Source organism: Macrobrachium nipponense, chromosome 39 (assembly GCF_015104395.2).
Source record: "Macrobrachium nipponense isolate FS-2020 chromosome 39, ASM1510439v2, whole genome shotgun sequence".
NCBI classification, from domain to species: domain Eukaryota; kingdom Metazoa; phylum Arthropoda; class Malacostraca; order Decapoda; family Palaemonidae; genus Macrobrachium; species Macrobrachium nipponense.
Genome location: NC_061099.1, coordinates 7,228,346 through 7,246,245, shown reverse-complemented (window position 1 = coordinate 7,246,245; position 17,900 = coordinate 7,228,346). Strand labels below are relative to the sequence as shown.

The window sequence follows — 17,900 nt, the reverse complement described above, 5'->3', positions numbered from 1 at the left end:
TAAGGTAGTTTAAAATACCTGTATGGTAGACAACACTGAATGCCTATTGTTCTAGCTTCCAGTTTCATGAGTAAAAAGAAACTGTGACCCAAAAGATATATAAACAATATGCAGAAAGTGTTCTAAAAAGTAAGTGCAATTACAGTATACAATAGGATAAAGAATATATACGTATGCTAGATGGCAGGCTATGTAATGAATGACACACAAGTAAAAAAAGGGTTTTTGTGGATAAATACATAGGGAAGGGATACCTATATCATAGGTTCTTGGCACACAGTTGAGGTATGAGCAGGATGTGGCCGGTAGTACACAGCAATGCTGTGGCCTTTACTGGATTTGGGGTTGGGGTAGGGTCTTGAGGTAAGGGAATGAGTAATTTTCCGAGGCTGCCCACGGGGTGTACGTGAAGGGTGTTGGGGTGGACGAGGTGAACGAAGGATGTGGGCAGCTCCGGGGTACAGCTACGCAACAGGATCTGGACGTGTCGGAGGAGTTGGAGGGGGAGATTCGTGTTCAACACTACTACCTTCACTGATCAAAGCAGCCACTTCACCCTTCTCTTCAAACATCCGACCCTGTTGGAAAAAACAAGGTAGGGTATAGTATAGTATCTTTCACTTACTTTCATTACTTTTAAAACATTAACATCATATTAGAATATCCTTAAAATATTTACAAAACAGTTATGCCATCATTAGCTGAACCTAACTCAAGTCTATAAAACTTTTATTACAGACACACTATAGATTCATAGAATCCTACCCAAGGTAACAATTTTTATTTTAAAACGAATGAATTTCCTATGTACTATACAGAGAAATATGAGGAGGCTTGATTGCAACACTTTAAGGGGGAATAGTGGCTATTTTGTTATCATCTTTACTATGATTGACATTTTTACCACAAATTAAGGTTTTCAGTGTCATATATTTTTGTTCCCACAAAACTCGCTATTTTTATGAAGTTTCATAGTCCTCTCCTGTGCTTATTGTTTCAGCTCATGGAATATGTCATCCTACAGAACACTGGATTTTTTGGGGTTAAAGTAATTCAATTAGGGAATATGATTTTTGTTTTTATTATTAAAAATGCCCCCTCAAGATGAAGAAAAAAAATTTAATATACCTGTTAGTTGTTGATAGGTCTCACCCCGGTACAGTATAGTGCCTATATGGAATGTTATTATAATTGGTAAAATAATTAATAACATAATTACAGAGCAAGAGGGGTTGAAAGGTAAATAACTTCAAACATAGGTATGGCCTTTGAAAGTTTTAACTTAATATGGATGGAACCATAAAGAAATAATGTTTTAAATTCTATGCCCTCAATTTTTAGTTTTGGATATTATTAACACAGAACTTAAATACATTATGATCCTCAGAAATTATTCACAGCTGAGGTGTCTGGTCTCTCCCTGCCTCTTCATGCAGCAGAGTATATTACTCAAAAAGAGTGTTTCATAGCAGCCCAAAATATAAAGAAATTTGACTAACAATGTGTATTTTTCATAGGTATACAAATCAGAGCGTTTTATTTAGGAGTATCTTTCACGGCGGTGGGAACTAGAAACCAGTTGAAGCTTGGTAACAAAATAGTTAACCAGGTCGTTGATGGGGTTGAGTAGGGGTGTATCCCTCACTCACTGATTGTTGCCTTCACTTTCCCTACCACCACAGGTATTGATAAGAGCATATCTCATCAAAGGTAGCTGGGCAAGTCTGCGATCTGCTGGACTGACACTTCAACAGAACATGTACCTCTAATATGACGGAAATCACAGAATATGGCTTACTTTTCCTGATACTTGTCCACAGAGGAATGTTTTAAGTTAACCGACACTCCCTTGCAGCCCTGTGAGAAAAGCTTGCAGGAGATAGTGGAAAACCTCTACACATGATGATGCAGGGAGTGTACCACCTGATGGTGCTGGCAGAAGTGTGGCTGACACAGAAGGGTGAGCCAATGTTGCAACTCTCCTTGTACCTTGACCATGTTGACCACAATAAACAGCAGAATGGGCTGTCACTCACCATACATCCAGAGGAGCCACCAGAGTGATCTGAAGACTAGGTGACAAAAACAGTTTATCACCCTGCAGAGGAGTTTGAAAGGTGGGAATACATTAAAGTCCAGTTCGTCCCAGGGCGCTGGAAAGATTCTTCCGTCACCATCCAGGTATTCAGTATATTAAGAAGCAAAAGGCAGGAATCTTCCTGTTCAACCTGGTCAAGATAAGTCAAGCTTGAACAACTCCACTACCTGAGGGTCTAGGGACCACTCCATCCCTACTACCTGACCTGGCAACCGAGGTGATCTAAAATAGATCAACATTCCACTGCCAACTGACAGGGTTGAAGATATGTTTATTGTAAGTCATGACAGCTCTGTCAATCATCAACAGTACAGAGTGACCTGCTGGCTATTCAAGAAATGCTTTCAACACTAGTCATGCTGCCATTTGGAGTCTCAAGTACGTAGTTATCAGTCTCCTGCTCAGAATGTATCTCCGACAACTCCACAGCATGAGACACTGCCCACTGGTCATAAGATTTACTAACAAGGTAGTTCGGCAGTAACTGCTTGTCCGATGGTTGAGAGTCCCACCCGACTGGAGGTAAACACATCGCTTTGCTTTAGGCCCAAGAACAGAGTGAGGGGTGGCATGAGGTGGGACTATATGTGACCTCAGGTTTGTATAGTTAGGAAAAATACAATTTATTTCAAAAATTGTGATTTGTTCCAACACATTATACAAACCATCGGTCCTTTACATAAGGAAGACTCACTTATTGGTGGGAGGAATCTGAGTCTTGTGAACAGACAGGTGTTCCCCCAACCTGGGGTCCCTCCCTGGTCGTAAGAGCAGGGGGGGGAACCTAGCCTCTGTCCAACTGATCGAAGTGTGCACTGCAAGATCAGTGGTCAGACCTCTGGACCAATTCATAAGAGGGAGGCAAGCGTACCTCTTATGAATAGCAAGCAAGAACTAGGTCCTAAGTAAGAAGCCAAATAAGTCTGGGTTTGTTTCTTACTGGTGTCCACTTCCCCCCTTGCTAGGGAAGGGATGGATAAACGCTTCTATCCCTAATGAAAGGGATAGAATGGAGCTCGGTTATGGAGCTTACCTGCATTGTTGTCCTGTCCAGCGTTGTGACGACTGCTACCCTCTGCCCGCAGGGAGAGGGAAGAAAAGAGGAGGAAGAGGAGCCAGTCACTCTCTCATTCACTCTCCATTCATGCGGTATCACAAGGACGAGATGCTACCTTGTCCTGTAAAGGAGCTGGGTAAGCTACATAACTTGTTGAGCAGCCACCACAGGTCCCAAGGAAAAGGTGTCCAAGGACCTGTGGGCAATATCCCGAAGGTAGGAGGAGGTGAAGGGGTTCTAGTTGGACCACACCCCTGCCTTTAGCACCTGTGCAACGGACAAGTTCTAGCGGAATGCATGGGTTGGACCAATGCCTCTGACTTTGTGGGCTCTTGGACGAAAGGTACTGGTGTCGGCACTCCTGTCTGAGTTGTACGCTTTCCCGATTACCTCACGAAGCCAGAAAGAAACAATGTTCTTGGACATTTCTTCTTGGTCACTCCGATGCTAATGAAGAGGCGTCAACACTTGGGTCTGAGGTGTCGAGTTTTCTTCAGATAGTGCCATAGCACCCTCACAGGACAAGCAGCATCTCTTCCGCATCATTATCAGTGAAGTCTTCTAGGGAGGGGATCGTGAAGGACTTGAACCTGGTGTCAGGGACCGAAGGGTTCTGAGTCTTCGCTACGAAATCCGGAACAAGATTGAGTGTCACCGATCCCCATCTCCTCGAGTGTTTAACATCGAAGGAAGACCTTGAAGTTCTCGTACTCTCTTCGCCAATGCTAGGGCCAGCAGAAAGTTTATCTTGAGGGTCAGATCCCTGTCTGACGACTCCCGGGGAGGCTCATAGGGTCTACGAGTCAAACCCCTTAAGACAAGAGTCACATCCCACCCCAGGGGACTGAGTTCCCTGGGTGGGCAAGACCTCTTGAAGCTCCTCATTAGGCGAGATATTTCCATAGAGGAGGAAATATCAACTCCTCGCAGTTTAAGGACTAGGGCCAGGGCGGTGCTGTATCCTTTGCGGAGACAGAGAGGAGCTTCTCTCAGCGAAGAAAGAGGAAACCCGCTACCTGCTGAATACAGACCACTTTCCCTGGTAAACTGCTGCAGAAGACTGTCTGAGGTATCCAGCCATCTCTGTTGCTGCTCGGTGAGAAAGCCTCTTGCTCGTAGAGATGGTGGATAACCGCCAGCCATGAAGACACAGGGAATGAACTGCCTGGTGGTACCATTGTATATGCGGTTGACACAGCAGCTTGTCATGGGGGAATCTCTCGCAGTGCCTCAGGGAGAAGAGCCAACAGGTCCGGATACCAAATAGCCTGGGGCCATTTGGGTGCCACCAGAATCATCCTAAGATTGCTGGTGACCAGCACCCTTCTGATCACCTTCTGAATTAGGCAGAACGGGGGAAAGGCGTAGACTACGAGGTTGTCCCAGGGGTTTTGGAAAGAGTCCTCTGCAGCTGCCCATGGGTTCCGCACACTTGAGGAGAAAACCTGAAGTTTTCTGTTGTACCAGGTGGCAAACAGATCCACTACTGGACGCCGCCACAGGTCGAAGAGCCTTTCCGCCTCGTATGGGTGAAGAGACCATTCGGTCCCAATCACTGATTCTGGCAGCTGAGCTTGTCTGCAACTACATTCTTCTTGCCTGAAATGTGTCTGGCTGACAGCTCTACCAAGTTAGCTATGGCCCACCCATGCACCTGCATCGTCAACTGGTGCAACGGGAGGGACACTAGGCCCCGTCTGTTGACGTATGCCACTACCGTGGTGTTGTCACTCATCAATACCACTGAGTGTCTCATCAGTCATTCAGGAAGTTGATGTGAAGGTGCCTGTCATGATGGTTCCACACTACTGCAACCAGCAACTCTTCCAGGTGTGCGCCTATAAGAGGTTCCTGTCGTCTAGGCACCAGGCCAGGTCCTCCCTTACTTCCTCCGTGAGAGGAACCAGGAAGGATTGTGGATCCTGTGCCTGTGAACAGCACTCCTTTATTCTCACTGAAGAGACAGCAGGTGAAGACGCCCATGAGGGACTAACTTCTCTACTGACGACAGGTGACCGATCACAACTTGCCACTGCTGTGCTGACTGTTCCTGTTATGACAGGAACCGTCTGGCTGCCTCCCTGAACCTGCTGATTCGCGAGTCTGCCGGGAAGACTCTTGGTGCTACAGATCGATCCGCATGCCAAGGTACATTATCCTCTGCTTGGGTTCGAGATCTGACTTCTCGACATTTATCATGATCCTCAGATCGTGGCATTAGTCGAGGAGTTGATCTGTCTGTAGCAACTGCAAGCCGGAGCTTGCCAGGACCAGCCAATCGTTGAGATACCTCTTCAGATGTACCCCAACCGAATGGGCCCAACCCGACACCAGAGTGAACATTCACGTTAACACCTGTGGGCAGTTGAGAGATCAAAACAAAGTGTCCTGAATTGGTACGCCGTCCCGTCGAGGATAAAGCGGAGGTATTTCCTGGAGACTGGTGGATGGGTATTTGAAAATACGCATCCTTCAGGTCCATCGAAAGCAGGAAATCGTTCTCCCTGATGGAATCGAGCACTGATCGTGCTGTTTCCATCGTGAACTGAGTCTGGCGAACGAAACGGTTCAAGGGAGAGAGATCTATCACTGGTCTCCAGCTCCCCGTAGACTTCTCCACCAGGAAAAGTCAGCTGTAGAAACCTGCGCAATCTCCACAGCTCCTTGCTCGGCATGGTCTTCCTTCTTGTGTCAGTGTTACATCCCTGGCAGAACTGGGGGCATATGTCTGAAGGTGGACAGGGTGTTCCGGCAGCAGTTGAGGGGGAACGCCGTCCCTAGCATTTCCCTCTCTTCCCCTTCTGCTTAGCTCCACTCCCGCGAGACAGGAGGCTTGAGAGAGGGCTGACACTCACTTCTCGCAGCGAAAGAGGAAGGCAGGGTCTTACCTCACGTTACCCTTGACGGTGCTGATGTCTTAGGAGCGGAGGAAGTGCTAGCCAAGCTCTGAGGCTTGGCTGCAGTTGAACGAGACTGTCCAGAAGTCTTCGTAACTACCTGGTGTACTAAGTGGTCACTGTTCTCAGCTCTCTGCTTTTCCACTCCAGCGTCCACCATTTCTCTGGGGAAGAGAGAGGAGGAACCCAGCAACGGTCCGTTGTGTAGACCCAGCGTCACCTCTCGACCGGCCGCTCTGGTTACGCGAGTCACGACTGAGTCCTGTCTCCTCAGAACCAGGTTGGCCATCTGGTGGGCGAGGTAGGAGATGGCCCTACCTCCAGACTGCACAGTCTCCCGAACGCCGAGTCTTCCTCGGGAATGATAGGTCCTGAGGAGGCTGCGACTCTGGATACCGTGAGGGACCACAAATCCAGCCAGGAGACAGCCCGGAAAGCGCCATGGCAGTGGATTCCAGGGCCGATGCCTCTTGCTGTGAGAACCAGAGGTTCTCAAAGAGCAGGTGAAGATGAGGCACTCCCGGAGTTAGACGAGCTATCTCTGGATCAACCTGCTTGGTCGGCAACAGGTCTACCGAAGGCACGTAGAAGCACCGTTGACGAGGCAGAGGAGGGGGAAGCAGCTTGTCCAACCTGCTGGACCTGCGTGAGTCCTCCTGTTCGGAGATGAGGGCATTCACCTGGTCCAACACACTGTCGGCCAAGGAAGACCGGGGTAGTCCCACCATCGCTCTGGGTTTCTTCTTAGGACCCCAGACCGACTCCAACCTTGATGGAGGGTCAGAGGAAGCAACCACTGATCCTTCCCCGAGGTGGTCGTGCTGACGAATCAGTGCAATGACTTCTGCAAAGGACCTCTGTATCTTGGGGGTGATCGCGTCCTGCGGCAATGGACCATCAGAGCCATCTAGGCCGATCACCTCTCGAGACACTCTTCCTTAAAGAGGAAGAACCTCGCCAGACCCTTTGTGGGCTCCTCCAACCACTTGAGTGTACGATCTGCTTGGTCCAAGGACTGAGCCAGGCTCGTAGGTTCTCGTGGCCGGACCGTAAGGAGCACACTCCTCACGGTCACTCCTGTTCGCCTCGCTCTTCAGGGTTTAGCCCAAGGAGGTTGAAGGGACAGGTAAGGAAGACCTGACGCTCCTGCCTGCCTACCAGCAGAACTGGCAGGTTGGGAGGATTGCAGGCGATTGCCAACCTGCGGTGGCGATCGAGCTACAGGTCTGGACCAGCGGTCTCCATGCGGAGAAGCGCTGGACCGAGGATGGTAATGTCGGTCTTGTGCGTCAGAGCCTCATGACGCGCCACAGTACCAGGAGCAGCTGAGGCTGTTCTTGGTGACCGGGGGACCTTCTTCCCAGGGTTGACGTGACGGTCCCACCAGACCGTCCACATGTCGAGGCTGGGAAGTATGTCCCCCCGGTCACCAGGAACAGCCTCGGCTGCACCTGGTACTGTGGTGCGTTATGAGGATGGTGCTCGCTCACAGCGTGTTAGTGGACACTACCGGTCACCCAACCGTCGCTCCCACCGGGACCAGGCGGCTCGCACGACTGGTAGCAGCTCCCCTGACGTACAAGACAGACATTACCGTTCTTGGTCCAGCGCTTCTCCGCATGGAGACCACTGGTCCAGACCTGCAGCTCGATCGCCACTGCGGATTGGTGATCGCCTGCGAGAGCGATTGCTGGTCTGGCGAGAGTCACCTGAGCGACTCTTACCATCCTTCCATTCTGTGCCTGGGTCCTGATGGTGAGCGTGCTCAGTCATCTGGTTCTTGGCTGCATGATCACTGGTAGGTGACCGTACACTAGGTGATGCTCGCTTGCGAGCGGCTGAGACGGTTCCCGGTCCGGAGGTGGAACCTCTGGAGCCGGGAGCAGAGGTACCAGCAGTAGCTGGTACCTCCACGGTCCCTGTCTTCTTCCCTGAGGAAGGAGAGATGGGCCCCATTCCCTGAGGAATGGGAGGACCAGCGGAAGACCCACCTGTCCTGCCGGAGCGGGCAGACCCTTAGAATCTCTGAGCGAGACTTCTTGGGGTGGGGGGAGGCCACCTTCTCCTTCTACCACGGCTGGGGGCCTTGGAAGTCGAAGGGGACGAAGCAGCAGAAGACGACAACAAAGAAGATGACACCTTCCTCTTCTTCTAGGACGTCTTCTTCACCAGCTTCCTCAGGACAGCAGACATATCCCCCATCCAGGATGCAGCTGGGGCAGTTGTGGTGGCAACAGGGCCCAACTCCACCTGTCCGGAAGGACCTGCGGGCGGCAGCACTTCCACGGGCAGGAATGGAGGCAGCAGGTACGGCGACAGCTACAGGAGGACGATCCAAAGGGAAGCACTTCGGGCACACGAAGCCATCCTTCTGCTCCATGCCTGGATCCTGACGTTGAGCATGCTCAGTCATCTGGTTCTTGGCTGCACGATCACCGGTAGGTGACCGTACACTCGGTAACGCTCGCGAGCGAGCAGCCGAGATGGTTCCAGGTCCGGTGATGGAATCTCTGGAGCTGGGAGCAGAGGTACCAGTGGCTGGTACCTCCACGGTCCCCGTCTTCCTCTTCCTGAGGAAGGAGAGGCAGGCCCCATTCCCGGAGGAACGGGAGGACCAACAGGAGGACCAGTGGAAGACCCACCTGTCCCTCCGGAGTGAGACAGATGAGTGTACACCAGGTGCTGTGGAGTCACATGATGAATTAGCCCCTGAATACTTGGAGTGCCCGGAAGACTCAGAGATCGTCACACCTGCTGAAGATCTCCACCCGCGGAGGCAGACACACCTGAGGAAGCAACAGTCGGGTTGAGGGGGGGTGGTGTTTCCTGTTCGCTCAGAGGGGGAATGATCCCACCCTGAGGGGACCGAAGCCCAGAGTACAATTCCAGGTCTGGGTGTCACCCTCCATCCTCTCCACTCAACTAATCAAGCAGAGAGGGACACATCCCCCGAAGGGGAGGGCCATACACGGGAGCTGACGAGGAGGGAGAAAAGAAAATGATGTGTCGGTCACCAGAGGTGTCGAGGGAGAGCTTTCTGACGACACCTTGGCAGCTCTACGCGGCTTCTGCCTCTTCTTGTACAACTCCCATTGCTTCTCCGACCAAGAGACACAAACATCACAAGTTGATGACCGAGAGCATTCATGTCCCTCGTCATCTAGTACATAAAGGATGAGGTCCACGGCATCGCTGGACCTGAAAGCCCCACACTTACAGCCTCCCACTCCAGGGCACATTCACCGGTTGGATGGGAGGCGAGGGGCTTCCCCGATTCATGGGACTGCTGTTACAATCAGCGATGCACTTCCACAAATAAAGAAGAAAAATAATAATAGAGTACTTACAATTACTTCCATACTAAGTATTCTAAGAGAAACAGGTTGAAAGGTAATCCTAAGCTTTGATAATCTCACGACAGAGGTGGGCAGAGAGGCATGCACATGTCTTCACCCGACGACGGTTGAAAGCAAAGTGATATGTTTACCTCCAGTCGGCCGGGACTCCCGACCATTGGACAAGCAGTTACTGCCGAACTACCTTGTTAGTAAATCTTACGATTGGTCCAGCTGGCACTGAATAGTAATTCCTTATGTAAAGAACCGATGGTTTGTATGATGTGTCGGAACAACCTTCATTTTAGGTGTGGATGCTCCTTTTATACGTCTGAAAATATTAGCATTTCTGGAGGCAAGAGAGTTCAGTGGAACCCAAAGGCCCTTTAAGAGGATTTTGTTGGCTGTCCACCATGCCAAGTTCTATCTCTCCTCCTGACATGTAAATGAGTTGCGAGGGAGGATTGCAAGAGGCATTTCAGTGCCACTTACGTTGTCACTGAAGCGAGCACAAGTGGCATTGCTTGTGAGACACAAGTTTCGCTAAGAATATCAGATGACCCAGGACCACATGCCAAAGCTGAGCTGGTTGTTCTTGCTGGGACAGGAATTGCACCGCTACCTCCCTGAGATTGCTTGCATGAGAGTCTGGAGTAGGTTTCACAGGCAATGCCACTTGCGCTCACTTCAGTGACAATGTAAATAGCACTTACATGTCAGGAAGTGAGATCGAACTTAGCATGGTGGACGGTTGGCAAAATGCTCTTAAGAGGCCCTTTGTGTTCCACTGAACTCTGCCTCCAGAAATACTAATATTTTCAGAAGATATGGGAGGACCTCGCACACCAAAGATGAAGGTTTGCTTCAGATGCATGGCTGAAGAAAGCAACTGCACATCAATGACCTAAAAATGCAAGAGTTTGAAGACCAGTTGTCAGGTCACTAAGCAAGAACACAACCATTATGGCAAATGTAGGCATTATGAGTAATGGGTAGGAGAAAGTTTTTTATAAAACAATTTTAAATTGTTATGCTATCATGTTAATACAAAAAAGAATAAGCCAAATGAATTGCAGTTGGATGTTTAAAGAAAAATATTAGTAGATAGGTATTATTGTCCAACATGAAAATTAGCATAACTCTTCTTAGAGATGTACAATGCAGTATAAAGAATTTGGTCTTTCAGATATAAATCTACTTTACATAGTGGTAGCTTTGGAGTAGTATGTACTATAATAGTGTAATACCATAAATTACGGAAATGTGATATTTTGAGTAGCAAACTAACAGAGACAGTAGCTGGTGATTTATGATATTAGACATCACAAGACCTTGTAATTGTTTAACAGTTTGACATCATACTCAACTTACCTGATGGTTCACATCATGGTGCATGCGTCTCCATGTGAAAGGTTTACGATCAGTGTTGACATCTGAATTTGAGGCACTATACGTTGGATTAGTGTATGTCAGTGCACCTCTCTGTGGTCCTTCAACCATCTTGGTTTGCTCTTTATACTTCCACCACATGACGAAAGCAAGCACAGCTAACAAACCAAGAAATGCACCCAATCCTAGCACTGCTAACACAGGTACAATGCCATTTGAGTCATCCAGCGCCTCATTTTCTGCACCATCTATTTTTTTTCCATTGCGATCACCCTCTTCCTGGCTAGTTAGGGTTCTAATAACAGGTCCTGTTTTGAAAGAAAGTTATTATCAACAAGTAGAGAACTCAAAATATTTACTGTACAGGTCATTAAGTAAAAAGAGAAGACACTAGAAAATGGCCCATTTGCATAATCTTATTGTTCTTGATTTCTCTTTTAAAAAGTAGCTTACCTAGACTTGTCAAGGAGATAGATTCTATTGTTATGAAAATGCCATTTTCCAACACAACTGTTGTGTAGGGAGAAAAGAACCAAAAATACTGAAGTATGAAATTGATTACACTTGGTCCTATATATCAGAATATTTAAAATTATTTTTTTGGTATGGTAAAATGAGAAATTCACAATAATAGTCTTTGATGAACACACTTTAGATAACACCTATGCACAGCTTTATTTTGAAACTTTGTGAAAACATCGTTTACAAAGCAGGTACAAAGTGTGTGTTGATTAGAATTGAAAGATCAAAGTATGGGTACTGAAGTACTACTGCAACCAATCTCCGCAAGTATTACAATAAGCCTTTTTTATACTACATTAAACAATTGCAGTTAATGTGTTGTGATAGGGGATTGAAAAGTGCAACTTTGTAGTTTTAATTAAACATTTGAAAGGTGAAAATGGGAACTGTTAATGGTTTTGTCTAGAATAAGTACAGGTTATGTTAAGTATCAAATAGTTATACTTATTTTTGCATTGTCCTAACCATTTATTCTAGATTTACGTTTTGTTTGAAAGTATTTGTGAAAAGTATTCAGTCGTTTTTGGGTGTGCTTTTCTGAGGGGCATTTCTGTGTTGTTAATTAGTATTCACCCAGTCAGTATTCATTCTAAATGTACTAATGTGTCAAAGAAAGGGTGTCTTTTGCTTCATAAACTTTTCAGACACCTATGTGTTTCAATTTCATTTAGATTGTTACCTTTGCCATCTCACTCTGGTACTTCCAGGGCTGTCTCTAAACTTTCAAAGATGGGCCAGCTAAAGAGGTACTTGCTTTCTAAGTTGCATCAACTACAGAGACAAAGCTTATATTAGTTCTCAGACAATCTGGCTACTTTTTCTGGCTGCCATTAAGTCTTCAAGATAGAGCAGCTTGAGAGCTACTTTTTTTCTGTATTGCATTAATTACAGGTGCAAAGCTTACATAAGCTCTTAGACAATTTGGCTGATTTTTACAGCCATGAGGATTGCAATCCCCCCCTCCCCTCTTCCCCCCCTCATTATGAGCATCATCTTCACAGGGCCTGGCTGTATTTTCTATTCAAGCTGAGATTCACATCGTCTCTACCTCTTTTCTTGTCCTTGCTTCACCCAGTGCCAGCAACACACATGGCATGTATACCTTGCAGCCATCAGCATTCATTCCTGCTGATGTAATAGGTATCTTTTTAATTCCTCACACCTCCCTTAGGAGCACTTCTGATACTGCTATGACAAAGGTCAAAGAACATGCTGCATAATCACTCTTTGGAATGCTTACTATTCCAGTGCCAAAGCTCATCAAGGAAATACTACCATTCATTCTGTAGTTACTCACTTGTCTCTGTTGTTTCACCTAGCTCCTTTGAGATTAGTTACATACTTATTAAAGAATGATCTGTGAGGCTAAACCTAGCAAACACAGATTGAGTTACTCAATCTTCAACAAGATATACTCATACTACTTTCCAAGCATATGGATTTGGTAGCTTGACAGGTTTTTGGGGTTTCTCAATTTGCAGTTCAGTTCCCTCCAATAGTCACTCACCAAGGCAATCGGTTTATCCCTCAGAGATACAACACAGTAGCCGATACCCTCAGCAGTCAGATTCAGGTCCGACCCACTGAATAATTGCCCCACCCAAATGTCTGTAATACATGGAGGTTTTGAGGCATTCCTCTGGTGACCCACTAAAGCAGTATTCTAATTCTAGCTCTGCTCTTCCAGATCTGGCATCTTGGACAACTGATGCCTTTATGGTCTCCAGGGAAAACCGAAAAGTATATACTTACCTACCTTTTTCCTTCAAAACAAAGTATAAAAAAGGTTTTTCACTCAACCAATCTTACAAAGACCTTGGTGGCCCTGGGCTGGACCCAATAATAACAGTTCTCCAACCTGCTTGTGCTTCTGTTGGACATTTCCTGGGCCCTTCCAAGATGCTGCACCAACATAACTTCCACCAATTATGCCACTGCCTAACTGTACCATTCAGTTGGTATGTTACTATTTTGGATAAGTAAATCTGTTATGTTTATTCATCATGTCGATTTTCATGGTAAGATTGTTTACAAAGTCGCATTTAAACCCAAGAAGCTGACTATCTCATGCCAAAATATTTTACATAGTTTGAAATGCAAAAGTCATATTCATATTGGTTGTCTCCTACCATGTATCAGTTTTAATTTCCAAAGACATTTACTACTTTGAGCACAGAAAGCCTGTGGTACCTGGAATATGTGAATTTAAATAAACCAAACTTACTGTCTCGACAGGTGGGGTCATGAATGTCGGGACATGCACACTTTCGACCACTGGGCAGGTAGAAACATAAGTTTGAGCAGCCTCCATTCTTGTCTGCACATGCATTCCATCCTCCCTGAACTAAATTGCTAATGGCTTTGATTTCCATAATTGCCTGTAAACATGGTTTTAAAGAAATTAAAGTTTAGTTTGCTAGACTGCATGAATAGCTTAGAATAGGTGGTAATTCTTTTCAAATGAACTAATTTAAGTTGCATCAATTACAATAACAAATATACTTTAGTGCCATGAATACAACAACTACAGTATGTATAGTAATTAGTAACTAACAAACTCTCATGGATTTTTACCTCAATTCCACTTCTTATAACTTTTCTGTTATCACCAGTATCTTTGTCTGCTCTTTCAATACTAGTTCGTTCCCAGTCTGTCCAGTAAATGTGTTCTTCAAGCTGTGGAAAAATTATTATGAATAGAATATGTATAGTACATGCTTGTCAATTCAGTTTAATTTAAAATGGAAACCATAATTTATCTTTTAACACATGGTAGAAGAAAAGTAATTTGAATATAACAAACAATTTTGAACAGAAATACAGTAAGTGGTGTTTAGCTTACTAGTTATATGTATTTGGCCTGTATTCAGACTGTAACTGCCATGTGTTTTTATGGCTATTCCCCCCAAAAGAATAAAGTACGTACAGTATAATCTGACTACTATTCTAATGAAAAATCAACTATTCTCCCAATGTAAACTTTCATTTGCTACTAAAATTGATTTGCAATGTTAATAGTATTGTAATAATATGGCTTACAACAATATGAAGTATATACCACTAAGTTATTAGATTAGCTTCACCTATTACACCACAGTCATTAAATTGTCTTCACTTATTTGAGATACAAATGCAGCATTCAAATAAAATATGAGCAATGAAAATTTCCATGCTTGACTTTGGAATGCCTCACCAAAGTCAGTCCAAAGGCATGAGGAACTTGGCTGACTAACGTCACTCGATTTTTGCCATCAAGATCTGACGAGCCAATGATATCAGTCAGAGCATCATTCCAGAATATGCGGCGCATCTTGTAGTCGATGGCAAGGCCATTTGGCCATCCAATATCATCTTCCAAAAGGACTGTTCTGTTAGTGCCGTCTAAGAAAGCGCGCTCAATCTTAGATTTGTTGCCCCAGTCAGACCAAAAGAGGTACCTATAAACAAAGACAGATATTCACAAATACCTGTACAGCCAAAAATTTAAATCTCATTATTATTTATAAATGGCATATGTTATATATATATAAATGATTTTAGCACTGACTCCAGGTACTGTACTATACAAGACAAAGAAAATATCACTTTTGAATATTGGCAGATTTTTAAGTATACATAATAGCAGGTCAGTTGTTTTCCTTACCCTCTCTTTGGAAAAACAGCAATAGCACGTGGTTCTAAGAGTTCAGTCTTTACTATTACTTTTCTGCTTGTTCCATCGAGTCTTGCAACCTCTACCACCTAAAGAATAAACTCAACTGTAATGGTCATGATTTATCTAAAAGTTGCACTACTCACTGAAGAAAAGTAACCATAGTTCATTATAAAGACTTCACATATTATAGCCAACCTTTTTTCAAGTGCTAAAGTGTAAAGTATTATACATTTTAAAATACAGGATATTTGGAAAATTAATGTAAGTACAATACAGTTGTTACTGGTAAATTACAACAATCACATGGCCTCAGAGTAACCCCAATACTTAAATTGTATTATATGTATACATTTATCTTTGCCACATCATAATTTAAACCAAAACAAGGTAGTTTTTTTCACACTACATGGTTCTTATATCCTAAGCTTATGGTGATTTTAAGATGGCATAGCCTCAGTAAATAGGAAGTGGAAAGTCTACGTATGTAGGTAGCTCTCTTTACCAAGACAAAGACAATCTTAATAATGACTTTCGCATACCTGTATGTATAACTATTAGTGCTATAATTATTTAGTATTAGTTAAGTGCCATAACAGAAAATTATATGAAGTATATTGGATATAAAGTCACTCAAGGTCAAACTTTTTCAAGATCCATTGTTATTAACATGCATCTATAAATTAACTAAATTTCTAAGGTCTAACCTTACGTCCAGCGTCTGTCCAGTAGAGGTTGTCTGCGACCCAATCTACAGCTATCCCATCTGGAGTGTTAAAGCCCTGCGCTACTACAGTCCAAGGGTGGGAGAGGTTCTTCAGAGATACAACTCTAAAGTAGGGTATAAAGAGAAAGTAAGCTCTGTACATCTTCACAAATAATTTTCTTTAGTGACGGGTAAGCTGAGACTAGTGAAATAGCATTAGGTCTAAGTTGGTAACATTCAAAGATATTTCTACACATGCTAGTAAAAGCAACCCACTACTGTACTTGGTAAGCAGTTTGTATCATATTTTGCACAGGGAACAAGAATTTGGGTGTAAACAAACAAAAAAAATTATTTAGCTTAGCATATTGTTTCAAAGGTGTTGGTTATGGATTCTTCAAGCACAGTGCGTTATGAATTTAAAAAAAAATGTATAGTGTTTTGTGAATAAAAAGTAATTTCTTAGAGCTCTCAAGTGCATTATATGTTTCACTGTACTGGGTAATCTTGTATATTTTAAAAGAGCATATTCTTGCAAAAACACATGCTGATTATGTTACAGTATAGCTTCCAGTAATCTCTTAATACAGTATTGTACACTGTTTGACGTACTTTACAAGGAAGATATTTTTTCTTTTTTGGCGACAGTAATTCAACACAAATTTTCTCTAATTGCAGTATACTGTGGGAAAAAAAATCTGGCCGAGGCCTCTTTTACTGATCTGTTTCTGAATAAATTAATTTTATGTTTTAAATACTTGGTCTCAGGACACATTAATCTAATGTTAACTCGCACGTAAGGATTTTCTAATAAAAGAAAATACATGTTACATTAAGTACAAACACAAGAGTTAACCCTTACAACAAGTTCACAAGCTACAAACCTACACCCATGATTTAAGGACAAGAAAAAGAATACACACACAATAATAAAAACCAGGGAAAAAGTAAACAGGAAAATTCTAGTTTTTATTGACCTATTTAATTATTTGCTTATTGCTGAAAATATGAAGGTTTTCCAGGTGTACCTACTCTACTGATATACACTGCAACTCAAGTCACCATGATACTGTACATGAATATCAGAGATAGTGTTATTGTACAGTATGGTAATTACTTGTGCATAGTTACTTGTTGAAATTGTTTCAGCAATTTAGTTCTTGGCATCCCCCTATTCAGTTGTTTCTCTAGCTATCCTGAAAGTGCTTAGTTAAATTTTAATACTTTGTTGTAAGAGACATACTATTGAGATAAATTAAGGAATAGAGCCCTACATCCTGACTTCCATGGAATTGTTGGCCTTATGGTATGTGAATCATGCTCTGTCTGATTTGTTATCAAATCTACATAGCCTGACATGATAGCTGTAAGTTTTGTAAGCTTAACTCATTCCACGTCTACATTCATACAGTTGTCATATTTGCTATGGAACTGTATTCAACACATTAGAAATTAAACTCCCTTGTACTTCACAAGTCAGTTTTTCCTTTTTTTTATCACTACATTTTATTATTTATATTCTTTTACGACTTGGATAAGTACTACCAAAGTAGTACTATATGCGTTATGGCCAGGTTGGGCCTAGAATTCCCTCCTTTTAGTGGGGTAGGTAAATCAAGCAAACATCGTTGTTTTCTTAAAAACTGTCTTTATCATGGCTTAACCCCATTATATTTGCAGAAGTAAAATAGATCTCTAGCTATTCTTGCCTTTTGTCCTATTAAAAAGACTCCTTTCAACTTGTGCAGTATGTAATGTTTTAAGAATGGTATATCAATAACTCATCACTTTTACACAGCCTAATTGTGAGTCAGCAATTCTGAGACATCATTTACCATAAAAAGAAGAAAAGCACTGTCTGTTCACATAGGTCAGTGCACACATGCTGATCCCCAGTAGTCCTATGGAAGCTAACTGTATCAAAGTTATTTGTATTATCCTATGTGATGTCTTATCCAGGTGCAACAGAGGATTGGGGTCAGGAAAGGGCAGTTTGTGAACGTACTGTAATGTTTTGTTTCAACTGAGGAAGTTTGTTTAAAATTATCTTTCACTGTAACCCATTACTTGTACTACTTTTGCGTAGCCTAAGTAGCAATTTAGGCCAGAGTCCCACTGAGGTACTGATGTTCTGACCATATGATGAAAGCAATCATAAACTATAAACCTGTGTAAGTTATCATCATTGGGAGAAAAGTGATACAGAATTATTTCTATACCAGGAAGTCATCCAGGGGCATGTCA

The 17,900-nt window shown here is 43.8% G+C and overlaps 1 protein-coding gene across 1 annotated transcript in view; it reads right to left on the bottom strand.

The window, feature by feature from the left end:
• Positions 1-211: 211 nt before the first annotated feature.
• The window catches only part of LOC135210085 (low-density lipoprotein receptor-related protein 4-like), a 471,815-nt gene continuing 454,126 nt past the window's right edge, over positions 212-17,900 (bottom strand). Inside the window, exons 30-36 of the mRNA XM_064242883.1 lie at positions 15,658-15,781; positions 14,942-15,039; positions 14,492-14,735; positions 13,873-13,974; positions 13,523-13,676; positions 10,759-11,084; positions 212-578 (exon numbers count right to left, since the gene is read on the bottom strand). Coding sequence (XP_064098953.1) covers positions 465-578; positions 10,759-11,084; positions 13,523-13,676; positions 13,873-13,974; positions 14,492-14,735; positions 14,942-15,039; positions 15,658-15,781 — 1,162 coding nt within the window. The 3' untranslated portion in view covers positions 212-464. The remainder of the gene's footprint in view (positions 579-10,758; positions 11,085-13,522; positions 13,677-13,872; positions 13,975-14,491; positions 14,736-14,941; positions 15,040-15,657; positions 15,782-17,900) is intronic.